Below are 15,672 nucleotides of genomic sequence, written 5' to 3' on the forward strand. Positions count from 1 at the left end.
GAAACACCATTGGTGAGACTGGGTGACGGATATGCGCTATAATAAGAAGTCACAGTTACTATTATTATGCTATAATACCAAATTTCCAATACATTACCAGTGACACCATTACACAATACACCAGCATCCTCATCATGGTTGCAATTATGCATCCCAATCCCACTATGTGTGCACCCCACGAGCGTTGTATCGCTCCCGGTACACGCGACATCATCCAGGAGTATCTCTCCGTTCCCCCGGCCGAAGCGAGCCCCGGTTGTAGCCTCCAGGGCCTCGCTGAAGCCGAGCTGACGGCACGTCACACTAGCGTCGACTAGGTCCCAGCTGTCGTCGGACTGGACTGGACTGGCTATACAGTCACTCAAAAACCCAAATTTCAATCCTATTATTGCAGGTACAACTTAGGAATCGTTACATGTATTTCACTATCGCTGATCTGTTGTATACGATAAATGGTGTGGCATTTTATTCTTTTGTTGTCAGCCTACTCCTCACGGCAGCATGCGTAGAGTCAAAGATACTATCTTTGATAGAGTGTGATTCCTTTTAGATTCAGTCACCCGTACGATGTCCCGCAGAGCGCACGGGCCTACTTTAAATTATCAACACATCTCCTCCTCTTGTCATTTAAACTAACAGGAACAGGCAGAGTTAATGAGCTCAGTTTACAACGCGTTGCAACGGCCAACAACGCGTTGTGAAAATAAATTACCAAACTTCATTTTTACAACGCCTGCCAACGCCTCTGCCGTTGCAACGCGTTGTCAACGCGTTGTAACGCGTTGGCCTATTTTGATACGGCCCCTTAATGGTGTTGTTAAAGTTGTGGTTGTTGTTATTGTTGTTTTATTGTATTGTTGTTGTTGTAAGAACCACGCCCCACCAAATGCCACACCTCGTACCCCTCCCCTTGCAAATAATACCATCCTTCATTTTTTTTTAACTACTTGCTAAAATGGAAAGTCACAGGCCTGTGTTGAAAAGCTATTGAAGTGTTTTAACATAAAAACAGCCGTCCAGGAATCAACATATAGGTCTATGGCCTAATTTTAGCTTTGTTCCATACGATGTCTGTATTATACAGGCTGTCATCTCTTTCGACATGTCATACTGCTGCTAGGCAATCAGTCATGAATTTATTGAAACTTTCACAATCTTAAAAAATAAATATATAAATATAAATAAAATAAAAAATATTTCGGGAGAGAGTAGGCCTATGTGTGAAATAGAACTGTTGAACTTTTACGTACCATTGCTTGAACCGCCAGCCGAGCCGTCATCATCTGGACGCTGCGAGTCGCCATAATATGGATGCCTCGTGCTCATGAGGTGCCAGGGAGCCCTCGCCGAGACGGCCCCGGTTGAACTCAAGAAAACCACCCACCAAAAGGCGACTGGCAGCATGACCACTACGGTCCTTGACCGGGGAGACCGCATCAAAGCACCCATCACCAAGCTAGAGAAATTACGCTCCGACTGGATGATGTGAAATAGGGTCAACTTCGAAGAAAGGGATGATATATTTGTTCGTGAATTGTACAACTCTGTCTGGTACTTGAACCACTGCGGGAATTCTATTAAACCAAATGTTTAACTCTCACCACATTCCTCACTTTTAAACATCTCTTAGGATGACACTTTCAGATGATTTATAGACAAAGCAAACCGGAGTTAAAAACACAGCGTACCAAAACTCATAACAACAGAAAAAGGTGAACCAGAATTTCGCTAAAAAGTACCACTTCGAGTTTAAGGTCAACACCATGACAACTTGGTGTCAAATTGCCCACCCCGTGTCTTTTCGTTTTTCAAAGCCAATTGAAACAAAGGTCTTAGAAGGGGAAACCCCTAGCCACCCAACAACCCCCGCAGAGGTCACACGTGTGTTATGTGCCATTTCATAAATTATTATTTTGCAACATGTGCAAGAACACTGTGAAAGTAAATTGACCTCACAGCCTCAAGCCCTACGGCCCAAAGAAAAGCTGCGTTATTGTTTTAGATTCGCCGCGTATTCTAGTGACGAATCGGATAAAAGATGCAGTTTTGAGTAAAATCACTTTTGAATTTTTTGACATTTATTCATTCACCTACATTATCACTTACCGAATGGAAGGTATGTTTTTAAGAATATTTGAGGTAGCATACAACCACTCACTCGGTCGTCGACTTCCGCCCTAGTTCTCACTTCCCTTGGTAATTACTCCAAATAATTGTTAGCACGGGAGAGCTGTTGATTATAACACATTTTTGAAGCAGCTCCCTCTGAAGTAACGTAGTTTTTGAGAAAGAAATTTGTCACCCAAATAATATTAAAAGACTTCAGGCCTCAAACCACTTTCAGGCATCTGAAAGCACACAATAATTTATTATGATTTTTGGGGTTGAACAAAGAACTGACTAGAGTGGGATTCGAACCAACGACCTACGCGTATCAACGTGCGGCGCTCTACCAACTGAGCTATCTATAGCCTTGTGTTCGCAGTTTTCCTATTTTGTCAGTATGTTTGTTAATAATAATTATTTTTGCAATACAAGGATGTTTTCTCTTCATATTCTTGCAACTTCGGTGACCAACGTCCAAATGTTCACAGATTTGTTATTGTATGCATATGTTGGGATACACCAAGTTGAGAAAACTGGTCTTTGACAATTACCACGTGTCCGAGTCCACCCATGATTCTTTTTTTTTAGGTCCCCATCACGTGTCCTTCTTTGTTTCTTCTATTGTTCTTTCCGTTAAACCATCTCTGCCACCTCAAAATAAGAAAACTGACGCCCTCCCGACAGCTCCCGGCCTGCCGTAACGCAGTCGTTTTCTCCGGTGGGGGAGGGAGATCCATTTACCGGTCACGTTTCGACGAACCACGCTACGAAAACAAGTCGATAAATCTTCACTGCTGTTCCTCCCCAACTGCGTGGGAGAAAATCCAACCATCCCGGGTACAATCATTCAGCATCATTCGATGAAGCAAGGTCAAGTCTGGGAAATTTGAGTCAAGGATCGAATTTGGTCGTTAAAAAAGCAAGGGGCTTGCAACTTCGGATTTCACAGAGTGAGTCCCACTCTGTATGCGACCCAAAATGAAACAAACCCACTTGAAACGTTAACAGCGACAAAACAATAATCCTTGTCGAGTGGACTCCATTAATATCCCCATTTATCAACAAACCCCCAAACAAACAACCAAACGAACAAACAAACAATGAACAATGAACAAACAAAAACACGACCGAAAACACCAACAACATTTCAGGCATAAACATTTCAATTATAAAAGACACAAATTCCATGGGAAAAGTGCTAAATAGAGAACTTTGGGGATAATAAAAACCACAACAACTACAAAAGCATGTGTCTATACAATCATATAAAATGCTTTTTGGAAGAAATCAGTTTTCAAAACATAAATTCTGTCTGTTTCCCTGAGGCACAAAGTCAGCTGGTTCCATAAAGGGGCAATGGCGGAAAGCTCTCACACCTTAAAGGGAAGATACACGTTTGGTACTAAAAATTAACTTAAAACACTAGCATTGAAGAGCTGTTGATAGTATAAAACATTGTGGGAAACAACTCCCTCTGAAGTAACGTAGTTTTTGAGAAAGAGGTAATTTCTCACTAAAATAATCTCACTACAGACTTCTAGCTACAAGTCTTTTATTCATATCTGAACGCACACAAATTCGTCCAACAAGGGTGTTTTTTCTTTCATCATTTTCTCGCAACTTCGATGACCGATTGAGCTCAAATTTTCACAGGTTTGTTATTTTATGCATATGTTGAGATACACCAAGTGAGAAGACTGGTCTTTGACAATTCCCAAACATGTACCTTCCCTTTAAGTCTCCAACTTAATCATCAAAAATGGTGTAAATTGCCATTGTACTCGATTTATCATTCTGAGAACAAAATAATATTGTTCTGTAAATGTTTTTAAAAACATTATTTTCCAAGAGTGTAGACATTTCCATTGTTGTTAAACACACCGCGCTGGTTGGCATGGACAGCCGAATGCACGCAAAACATTTTATCGTATTTTTTAATATCAGATACTCTGACCAAACTCAATTTTTTTTTCGGCTGAACTTTCATTTTCAATACCATAAAATACCTTCTAAGATTGGTTGCTTTGTTTCCAATCAATTCAACACAACATTTAGTTGTGTGACATTCTTTTACAAACTGTGGCCAATAAACTATAGTTGACGCCCTCTGTTGTTGGAATTGATCCGAACAGTCCTGTAGACGGTCCTGGTCGTCGAGTAATACAAAACACGGTCACAAATCAAGACTGAGTGCCCTTTTAGAAAGCACGGCTTCGGCTTGGGTTCGGCTTCAGGCTCCAGCCCCTCTCGTCTGACGCCATGAGCGCGTACACGCAAAGCACGTGCAATTGTCAAAACAACCGCGGGGCCAAGCTATAGCCTGAGCCGAATCGAAAGCCAAAACCGTGGTTTCTAAAAGGGCCTAAGAGCTAGGGGCCTCGATTGTAAACTGTATAGGCTATACTATACTAAGGCTAATTTTTGAAGTGTAAGAAAGGAGCAGAGGTCACTGAAGGAGGGGGATAGTCATCCTGGTCATACATCCAAGTACATGTTCAACAGTATACAAATGTACATGTAGGCCCTTGACACCGCTCTAGAACTGCAAGGGTCGTAGGTTCGAATCCCACCCGAGAAACATGCCTGGGATATTTTTTTCACAGGACTCGGGAAAGTACTGAGTATACAGTGCTAATACACATCGGTGTATGGGTAAAAACCTAAATTAATATTCTTTATCCCCGATGCAAATTTAACATCTCTTATAGGTAAGGGAATATAATGATGTGAAAACGGTTGAAATGCGACTGCCGTGAACTTACTGCATCGTTATTTGTGCAGCACGTTTTAAGGCACCGGACAACTTTTGTAATTGTCCCTCATACAAATGGTCTTGACTTATTTTGTTGTCAGGTCCACAATTCGTACGTAGCGTTTAAGCACAAAAGGCAAAACGGTTTTCCAATCACATTGCAGTTATTTTGTTCCCGTTCAGTGTCTGTAATTGGTTCATCGCTTGTTCAAGTGTAGCATCAAGATTTTTCCCATGGCATTCAATCCGTGATTTGAGACTGCCATCCGAAGGTAAAAACATAAAAACAGTGAAATTATTTCCAATGAAAGTTTTTAAATCGTTTCAACGGGACTTGACTTTGGCTGAACAGGATTGTAAGTTGTTTTCAAGAGCAAGTTTGCAGCGTAATGTAATCCTACATTATGTAAATGTTTATGCTAATGAGCGGAGGTTGATCATGCGTACTGCACGGCTTCAATAAAGCACTCACGATACTGACAATTGTCAACTCATGTTTCATTTTGTTACTGTCGTACATACAATACAAATTAATGCCCAGAACATGACAAACAGGTTTATAAAAAAGTCCCCATTTTAGATTGTCTTTCTTGAGCTTTGTGAGTTGCATATGATGTGATTTGTTAAACGAATAAACACTTATTGTAACACTTATACTGAATAGGGGTGTTTAACTTCATTGTACGTTTTTTCAATGTTGTCATTTAAGTACAACAAGAATATCATTTAACACCATTACATTTTTTGTCATAACAAAACAGACTATAGAGTTATATTAAGAAATTGTGTGTAGTAAAGTTTGAGTTTAACATACAGAATGACAACATTTAGGTTTGAGCGAAGCACTGCTCTCTGTACCCTAATCTTTGGACATACAAAAGAGACAGGGCACAGGCCAAAAACAACTGTCATGACAAACAAACAAATACACATAAAAAACTACACATTAAACTACGGCAATGAGTCAATGACACATTATGCACATTAGAAATCAATATAAGAAGAAAATCCTTGCCATGGGAAAGGATGACTAAGCGTCTGGCAACGGACTCCAGCATCCTCGGAATGGGCGCAGTTGTGCACACCGACGGTGAGATGAGAGCATGACCAGACTGAGTCTTCGGTCCCATCACACTGTACGTCATCAAGCCAGATCTGCCCCGTCCCAGTGGTGTACGATGAGCTCTGTAGAACTGTGCCGTCTGCGTAACCCAACTGACGGCAGACCACGGTGGCGTCGTCATTATCCCAGTAGTCGTCGCAAACGGTGCCCCACTGTCCATCGTAGAAGACCTCCACTCTCCCCTCGTACGTGTGCTGACCACCGACAAGACGAATCACCGAAGTCCCTTCAAAAGAAACAGCGGGAAGAAAAACATATAAATTTTATGTATTCTGCATAACCTCGCGAGATTCACTGAGATTTGATGGTTTCATGAAGGAAGTCAGTCGTCCCAACCCAGTTCCAAAGTCACCTACGACAAAGTCGCACCCGTATCACCCCCTGGGGGAGTATACCACTGTGACTCATAGCACAGTTGATAGAGCATCTGCCCGGAGAGTCAGGGGTCTTCGGTTCAAATCCAAATGAGGACTATTTTCTTTAATCACAGATTTTATATTAGACACTCGGACTTCTTTCCTCAATGGGTACTATTCCCGACTACTATGGAACTTCTCACGAGGACTACTCTGTACCACATACGACCCTTACAAAGCTTATTGAGGAGGGAGGTTGCATTAAAGAATTGTGAATCCGTCTTAAATCCATCCCATGCGTCAATGTGTTCCAGTGGTTAGACTACAGCACTTGCATACAAGGTTGTGGGTTCGAATCTCCCACCCCAAGCTAACCGCTGATTCCACAATGACTATAGAATAACACTCGTCTAGTTACCGAATCACAATTGATTTGTGCGATTCTTAACCATAGACGTTAAACCAATTTTCGTATAAAATGAGAGAGATTGGCTGTTGTCAGCTTTTCGTTTATATCCCCTTGTGGGAGTTTGCCAAGTTTCCTTGATGGGATGGTCATCTAAACAAACAAGCATTCATCATCTGACGTTGTGCCTGGTTCACATGTACGAAGAGCGGTCCCTTTATTATACACCTACCATCTGAACACACCACACCAGCGTCCTCTTGGTGGCCACAGTTGTGGGTCCCAATTCCACTATGGCGACAGCTCGTCAGCACAGACTCCTGTCCAGTACAGTCGACGTCGTCAAGCCAAATTGAGCCCGTGCCAGCACCGAAACGGCTGTTAGTGGGCGCACTCATGGCGGCGGAGAAACCGAGCTGGCGACAGACTACCTGGGCATCGTTAATGTCCCATCCGTCGTCGCATACCGTGCCCCACGCACCGTCGTTAAGAACCTCCACACGCCCTTCTCGGGAAGATGACCCATCGACGAGTCGAATACCTTGACGTCAAGGAAGAGAATTCATTCATTCATTTATTTATTTTTTTTTTCAGAAAAGTTTACATTATATGAAGTTTCGTGGCCTAGCGGTTAATAAGAGCATCGAATGCAAACTCTTGTGTTTCTGATCGGCAGAGTGGGGCTTCGACTCACCATCCGTAAAACTTGTTTAATTATAAGCAAGACATTATAATCATTGCTTTTTCGTCCTTCGAATTTGTAATCAGAGACACTTTCGACCCCCAAACACTCACCACTCATACTACACGTCACCCCAGCGTCCTCTCCATGCCCGCAGTTGTGAACCCCAAACACTGAGTGCAGACATTCAGACAGAGCGTTCTCCGACCCGTCGCATCGTAAGTCATCGAAGAGAATGGGCCCCGTCCCGGCACCGAAGTGAGCGCTGCTCCACGCCGCCGAGGCACTCTGGAAGTCCAGCTGCCTACACACAACGTTGGCGTCCTGCAGATCCCAGCTATCGTCACATACTGTACCCCACTCGCCCATGTGGAAGACCTCGACACGCCCCTCACTGGGTGTGTTCCCTCCAGCAAGACGAACTGTTAAACAAAAAAACACCAGACAAATACGAGTTTGATTTGCAGGATATCGCATTGGTTTTCTGAATCTGCATTATGATGAACTTAACCATGACGTTTTAAAAAGTTGTTGGTCATTCGGTTCCAGGTTGGTTTACTATTGTCTATCTGTTCGGTGTAAGTTTCAAGTAAGAACGTGTTCCTTAAAGTGTTCTTATTACTCTTCTTACATCCCTTTTTAAAGACACTTGACACTTTTGGGTAGTTGTCAAAGACCAGTCTTCTCACTTGTTGTATCTCATTATATGCACAAAATAACAAACCTGTAAACATTTGAATTCAATTGGACGTAGAAGTTGCTAGATAAAAGGAAAAAAACACACCATTGTCACACGAAGTTGTGTGCTTTCAGATGCTTGATTTCGGGACCTCAAATCTAATTCTGGGGTCTCGAAATGAAATTCAAATATTTTAGTGGAAAGTTACTTCTCTCTCGAAAACTTATTCAGAGGGAGCCATTTATCATAATGTGTTATACTAACAAAAGCTCTCCATTGCTCTCCACCAAGTAAGTTTTTATGCTAACAAATTTTGAGTAATTAATTACCAATAGTGTCCACTGCCTTTAAAGCCAGTGGACACTATTGGTAATTGTCAAAGAGTAGTCTTCACAGTTGGTGTATCTCAACATATCCATAAAACAACAAACCTGTGAAAATTTAAGCTCAATCGGTCGTCAAAGTTGCGAGATAATAATGAAAGAAAAAACACCCTTGTCACATGAAGTTGTGTGCTCTCTGATGCTTGGTTTCGAGACCTCACATTCTATAAACTTGAGGTCTCGAAATCAAATTCGATGAAAATTACTACTTTCTCGAAAACTACGACACTTCAGAGGGAGCTGCTTCTCACATTGTTTTATACTATCAACCTCTCCCCATTACTCGTAATCAAGAAAGGTTTTATGATGATAATTGTTTTGAGTAATTACCAATAGTGTCCAGTGCCTTTTAACAGGCTACTTGCAGCTACGCTGTACGGTCCGCTTCACTTCAATTCAATTCAATTCAATTCAGTTCAATTCAATTCAATTCAAATCAATTCAATTCAATTCAATTCAATTCAATTCAATTCAAGTTAACATTTATTTCATTCTCACTGGGTAGCTTTGACCCGCTTCATTTCTCCCCACTTCTCAAACCCCTTTTCCAGTCGATTTTTTCTTGACTTTGCAGTCTTGATGTAGAAGAGTGAAACTTTCACTGTGGTGTCAGTTTTACTCTTTTGAAAGTCTTTCGAGAGTGAAAGTCAATCTGTGTCACTCTTTTTGAGTGAAATTTGGACTCTAAAATAATAGAGTTGAAAGTACCCGTCTTTCACTCTAAAAAGAGAAGCTGCCACAACATGGCTCTTTGCAAGAGTGGTACGGTGGAAAAAACGAGTGATTTTCCACTCGTTTGACAAATATTTCCCATTTAAAAGCACTACGACATTGGCAATTTCGTTGTGCCGAATAAAAATTGCTGCCTGGCACACTTTCAATCTGAAAAAAAATCCCCCCCCCCCGTTTTGAAAAATCCTGGATCCGCCCCTGGTTGGCATAACCTCCAGTGATGCCGGGCTGAAAACTTAAACTAAAATGTGACGTAAGATATTCGGGCTATGGAAAAACCCAGCTAACCGTATCACTCAAAATGGGAGAGATTTAAAGTTAATCAAAAAGATTGTTATTTAATTAGGGACCAATCGATTTTTTTAATTTAAAAATAAATCCTAAGCATGTAAACAATTATATCTGAAAGCTTTAGTTTAAATCTGAAAATGGATTAGTCCCTGACTATAATCCTTTTAAATCCCTCCCATTAAGAGTTCGTATTAACTTATTGGTCGTTGTATTTCATGATAGATTGTTTTCTCCAGAGCTAGACATGTACCTATACACTCTAAAAACTAAAGAGTTGAATCCAACACTTGCATGAGTTCGGTGAGTGACTAAACTTTGAAAGTGTTGGATCCAGCGTTGCGTTTGTTAAAAACTAGCAATTTAAATTGTTGATCCAACGCAAAAAGGGTTAATTCGACAATTTAAGTGTTATTTCAACATTTCTAAAACAAAATCCTTTGAATTGTTGGATCAGCTTTTTAAAAGTTAAACTGGCACTTAAATTGTTGACCGAATACCTTAAAATGCTAGATTTAACATATAAAATGCTGGATACAACACTTTCAAAGTGTAGTCACTCACCGAACTCATGCAAGTGTTGGATTCAACTCTTTAGTTTTTAGAGTGTAGTTTCTGAGCAGACCTTCTTTTGTCGTAAACATTGGGGGAAAACCTGTAGGATTTGACTAGCTTGTTCATTATCAAGTGTGAGTTGTATTTTTTTTCAACATTGATGACTTTTGTTTGTTTAAATTGCACCTTTCTAATTTTATCCGAAACCATTTAGTTTACAATTCGTGTATATACTTTCTTACTGCTGTTGCCATTTTGTTTATCAATAAAATGACAAAACACGTTGATTCCATTGTTTTCTAACCAAATAATTATTTTATGCCCGTTGCATTTTCTACGGAACCCTGGAACTAACTTGTTGAGATCCTGAGATAGTTATATATTGCAGGATGATGACATCATAAACTTGAGTTGGCGTCTTTGGCGACATCTCGGGATGAAGATCTTGAACTTTGATTGGTATCTTAACAAAAATATTGTATCTTCTTCTTCCACCTTCAAAAGATTGAAGATTTTACACGCACTGCGTGTGTGCGCATGGGTTGGTTTGAGGTAAAACATGAACTATTGTGCCAAGTGCAGTTAGAACTACCTGTACTGTACAGGTGCGAGTAAAAAGCTGGAGATGAGGTTACTTCAGCCAGAGTTTTAGTAATAAAGGCCTATTATACACAGACAGCATTTCCACGAAAGTGAACGGCTTGCGTCTACCCCGTGACCGGGTCGGTCGAGTTGGTCTTTGAAAAGCGTTCTGTAACCGTTTGCTATAAAATGCATAATGGGTAGAAAGATGTTGTAGAATACAATGATCTACACAAATGACCCTGCGCATAAATTTCTGCGCCTTGAACACCCAGCAGGGTAGTTACGTGCGCATTTCAAGTCTTATTTTTATTATATTATTATATCACTCGAAATTGCGTGGTTTTCTTTTTACCTCGTCGACTATTCACGGTCGGCCATTTATGGGAGTCAAATTTTTGACATGGCCGACCGTGTTTAGTTCGCGACGTAAAAGAAAAACCGTGCAATTTTTAGTCATACTTGTGTGGATCATTTATATATTCTGCTTTTAAAACATCTTCCTAACCACCATATGCATTTCATAACAAACGGCTTCAAACGCTTTTTATAGACCAACTCGTCCGATCCAAGGCAACGTGTTCCCTTAAGCACACGAAACGGTAACCGTAAATCGGCTGTTAAATGGAAGGGATTACAAAGTTAATCCAAAAGATTGTAAATAGGGACCAAACCATTTTTAGATTTAAAATTAATTGAACTCATTGTTCCTGTATTTTGAACGATCCAACGGAACGCACGCGGAACTGTATAGCCGATGTCGTCGTATCGGACACGGCCTTTAATAGTAATACGCTGGTCGGTCTCATTCTTCGTGAGCTCGATCAATTGAATTATCTATTGACCCTTTCTGTGTGGAGCTGTATTTATGGTAGTTTGTCATCGTCGTATGGCCACTTACGCCGTCAAGTTTAGTGGGGACATAACACCGAGGGAATACTATAATACTTCTCTGCTACTTTAGACAAGATGTGTTTTTTGAGCCATCATGTCGTTATCCATAAATCTCACTTTTTTCCAGAACCCTGAACCTTCAGGAACAGTCAAAAACTAAATTTGGTCGCGACTTTTTGCGACTTTGGAAAAATATTCAATTTTGAATTTGTATACCCCTTAGTCTTGGCCCAAGACGATGGTGCTTGATTCTGGATAGTGTACTACGCGCGGTTGAATCGCCAAAGCGCGCCCGCCACGGTATGATTTAGTTACGTGGACGGCTTGAGATCTAGACTACACAGTGTAGTCGGTCGAATCGCCAAAGCGCGCCCGCCACGGTATGATTTAGTTACGTGGACGGCTTGAGATCTAGACTACACAGTGATCTCAAGCCGTCCACGTAACTAAATCATACCGTGGCGGGTGCGCTTTGGCGATTCAACCGCGCGTAGTACACTATCAAGAATCAAGCACCATCGTCTTGGGCCAAGACTATATACCCCTATGAGAGACGCCTGTTTTTGACTCAACCACCTGTATGACGGGTGCGTGTGTCAGCGGTCATATTGCTCTGTTCAGCATCAAAGAAAGGCCACCATTTATGAGTACCGCTTTTGGAAACCTTTATGACAACACACTTTGCATCGCAAAAATTTCTCACCATTTTTTCTTTGATATGCCTATGGTTAGACAAAAGTCGTGTCAACTGTACGCCGTCTGGCGACGACACCGAGGGAATACTATAATACTTCTCTGCTATTTTGGACAACTGTACGCCGTCAATATATAGTGGCGACGACACCGAGGGAATATACTATAATACTTCTCTGCTATTTTGGACAACTGTACGCCGTCAATATATAGTGGCGACGACACCGAGGGAATATACTGTAATACTTCTCTGCTATTTTGGACAACTGTACGCCGTCAATATATAGTGGCGACGACACCGAGGGAATATACTATAATACTTCTCTGCTATTTTGGACAACTGTACGCCGTCAATATATAGTGGCGACGACACCGAGGGAATATACTATAATACTTCTCTGCTATTTTGGACAACTGTACGCCGTCAATATATAGTGGCGACGACACCGAGGGAATATACTATAATACTTCTCTGCTATTTTGGACAACTGTACGCCGTCAATATATAGTGGCGACGACACCGAGGGAATACTATAATACTTCTCTGCTATTTTGGACAAGATCTGCTTGCTGATGATCCATCATGTCGTTATCCATTCGCTGTCTTCACACTCGACCGGACCTAATCGTCTCGTGCTCGAAGCTTTTGAAGAGCGTCTGGCCCTGTTCAAGGGTTGAGCGTCTGCAGCATTTGGAGAACGAGAACTGCACTGGGTTCCCGTGTTCGTTAGTTCTCATTGACCATAGAGAGAACCGGCCAGATTCCGTAATCGGACATTTGCGGATTGTTCCGGTAAAGTTCCCGATTCAACCGAAAAGCGTGTATCTTGAGGCAGGTTGTGTAGACAAATCCAGACAAATGGAGGGATTGTACAAACAAATGCTGAGTTTTGCCGACAAATTTGCGTCTGAAACCTTGGAGTGTCAACAGATCTTTGGGTGGATTTTCAAAGATTTTAACCCGTTTGTCAAAAGTATAGGGTATGTTGAATGCCCAGACTTTACGGTCCGAGCAGTTGGAGCTAATGCACTGGAACCATTTGGCACCCCGAGATTTTGGACCAAAGACACACCGCCCCCTGACAACTGGAAGTTCGCCCCCGATGGTTCCATCATAACGAAGGACGCCTTGCTGAATACGGTCATGATAAAGAAAACTTGTGGAGCCAAGATGGAACTTTGACTTTTTTTACTTGCAGCCCCCCCCCCCCCCCCACACACACACTATACATTGTAGCTGTGAAGTGACGTACATTTTCACCTGTGGGCTATCGACTTTGGCCGTGTAGTTATATGCTTGGAGTTTAAACCCATCAAACAAAATGAAACATTCAACCTCGGTGATTTCATCTCAATCAAAGCCATGAGTTTTGGCCCTGAGTGCGGGATGCTGGTTGCTTGACAAGATGGCTGCATCGCAATAAGAAATGCTGTATAGAACAGCTACCTGAGCGGAATGTTTTCAACGGAAATTGTATTTTAACTTGTTTATAATGCACCTGATCATCATTTTAATGTAATTTTTATATGGTACACTTCTGAATTTTTCGCAATTATCGACTAAAACATCAGGCACCAACCTAAAGGTTTTGAAAAACTAAAAACACTTATGCCGTTGACGGCGCGCGTCAAAGGACAATGCCGCTGACGTCATCTCTGGGAGTTTGCTTTGTTATACCTCCACGCTGTAACAAAGCGGCTTTACAAATTGGAGCTCCCAACTATGACGTTTTGAGAGTGATTACGTAACGGGGCTTTTAGAGAATTTTTTAGGACAATAAGAGAATTTTCCTGGGGCCTACACATGCCTCCAGCTCCTGCTCTATTGAACATAACATGAATATGTATAGCGTTTAACAAAGACAACGGTCCGAGTAGGGTGGAGCCTTCAGTATCCAACTTGTGATTGGGCGTTGGCAAGATCTGGACGTGCTACGGTGCTTTGAACGTGTAAAACGAATGATCACTAGTTGGACTCATCCAAAATGTCATGATATTATAATTATGTAGTCGTGTTCCACCAGTTGCTTTCCAGTACAATTGTATCTTGACCCTTTCTGTGTGGAGCTGTATTTATGGTTGTTTTTCATCGTCGTGTCAACTGTACGCCGTCTGGCGACGACACCGAGGGAATACTATAATACTTCTCTGCTATTTTGGACAAGATCTGCTTGTTGATGATCCATCATGTCGTTATCCATTCGCTGTCTGCACACTCGACCGGACCTAATCGTCTCGTGCTCGAAGCTTTTGAAGAGCGTCTGGCCCTGTTCCAGGGTTGAGCGTCTGCAACATTTGGAGAACGAGAACTGCACTGGGTTCCCGTGTTCGTTAGTTCTCATTGACCATGGAGAGAACCGGCCAGATTCCGTCATCGGACATTTGCGGACTATTCCGGTAAAGTTCCCGATTCAACCGAAAAGCGTGTATCTTGAAGCAGGTTGTGTAGACAAATCCAGACAAATGGAGGGATTGTACAAACAAATGCTGAAATTTGCCGACAAATATGCGTTTGAAACCTTGGAGTGTCAACAGATCTTTGGGTGGATTTTCAAAGATTTTAACCCGTTATTCAAAAGTGTAGGGTGGGTTGAATGCCCCGACTTTACGGTCCGAGCAGTTGGAGCTAATGCACTGGAACCATTTGGCACCCCGAGATTTTGGACCAAAGACACACCGCCCCCTGACAACTGGAAGTTCGCCCCCGATGGTTCCATCATAACGAAGGACGCCTTGCTGAATACGGTCATGATAAAGAAAACTTGTGGAACCAAGATGGAACTTTGACTTTTTTTACTTGCAGCCCCCCCCCCCCCACACACACACTATACATTGTAGCTGTGAAGTGACGTACATTTTCACCTGTGGGCTATCGACTTTGGCCGTGTAGTTATATGCTTGGAGTTTAAACCCATCAAACAAAAATGGAACATTCAACCTCGGTGATTTCATCTCAATCAAAGCCATGAGTTTTGGCCCTGAGTGCGGGATGCTGGTTGCTTGACAATATGGCTGCATCGCAATAAGAAATTCTGTATAGAACAGCTACCTGAGCGGAATGTTTTCAACGGAAATGGTATTTTAACTTGTTTATAATGCACCTGATCATCAATTTAATGTAATTTTTATATGGTACACTTCTGAATTTTTCGCAATTATCGACTAAAACATCAGGCACCAACCTAAAGGTTTTGAAAAACTAAAAACACTTATGCCGTTGACGGCGCGCGTCAAAGGACAATGCCGCTGACGTCATCTCTGGGAGTTTGCTTTGTTATACCTCCACGCTGTAACAAAGCGGCTTTACAAATTGGAGCTCCCAACTATGACGTTTTGAGAGTGATTACGTAACGGGGCTTTAAGAGAATTTTTTAGGACACTAAGAGAATTTTCCTGGGGCCTACACATGCCTCGAGCTCCTGCTCTATTGAACATAACATG

The 15,672-nt window shown here is 41.8% G+C and overlaps 4 protein-coding genes across 4 annotated transcripts in view; 2 read left to right on the forward strand and 2 right to left on the reverse strand.

Moving 5' to 3' along the window:
- Positions 1-1,449, reverse strand: part of LOC139946303 (scavenger receptor cysteine-rich domain-containing protein DMBT1-like) — a 28,849-nt gene extending 27,400 nt beyond the window's left edge. Inside the window, exons 1-2 of the mRNA XM_071943927.1 lie at positions 1,251-1,449; positions 98-349 (exon numbers count right to left, since the gene is read on the reverse strand). Of these exons, the coding sequence (XP_071800028.1) occupies positions 98-349; positions 1,251-1,449 (451 nt within the window). The remainder of the gene's footprint in view (positions 1-97; positions 350-1,250) is intronic.
- Positions 1,450-2,327: 878 nt separating this feature from the next.
- The window catches only part of LOC139946409 (scavenger receptor cysteine-rich domain-containing protein DMBT1-like), a 30,519-nt gene continuing 17,174 nt past the window's right edge, over positions 2,328-15,672 (reverse strand). Inside the window, exons 17-19 of the mRNA XM_071944054.1 lie at positions 7,539-7,847; positions 6,976-7,284; positions 2,328-6,207 (exon numbers count right to left, since the gene is read on the reverse strand). Of these exons, the coding sequence (XP_071800155.1) occupies positions 5,843-6,207; positions 6,976-7,284; positions 7,539-7,847 (983 nt within the window). The 3' untranslated portion in view covers positions 2,328-5,842. The remainder of the gene's footprint in view (positions 6,208-6,975; positions 7,285-7,538; positions 7,848-15,672) is intronic.
- LOC139946406 (uncharacterized) lies at positions 12,815-13,414 on the forward strand. Its single transcript, XM_071944052.1, has one exon. It carries the CDS (start codon positions 12,815-12,817, stop codon positions 13,412-13,414), a length of 600 nt encoding a protein of 199 aa, XP_071800153.1.
- Positions 13,987-15,578, forward strand: LOC139946402 (uncharacterized). The gene has a single exon (XM_071944047.1). It carries the CDS (start codon positions 14,419-14,421, stop codon positions 15,016-15,018), a length of 600 nt encoding a protein of 199 aa, XP_071800148.1. The 5' UTR covers positions 13,987-14,418; the 3' UTR covers positions 15,019-15,578.

This window comes from Asterias amurensis, chromosome 13 (genome assembly GCF_032118995.1).
Source record: "Asterias amurensis chromosome 13, ASM3211899v1".
Lineage (NCBI taxonomy): Eukaryota > Metazoa > Echinodermata > Asteroidea > Forcipulatida > Asteriidae > Asterias > Asterias amurensis.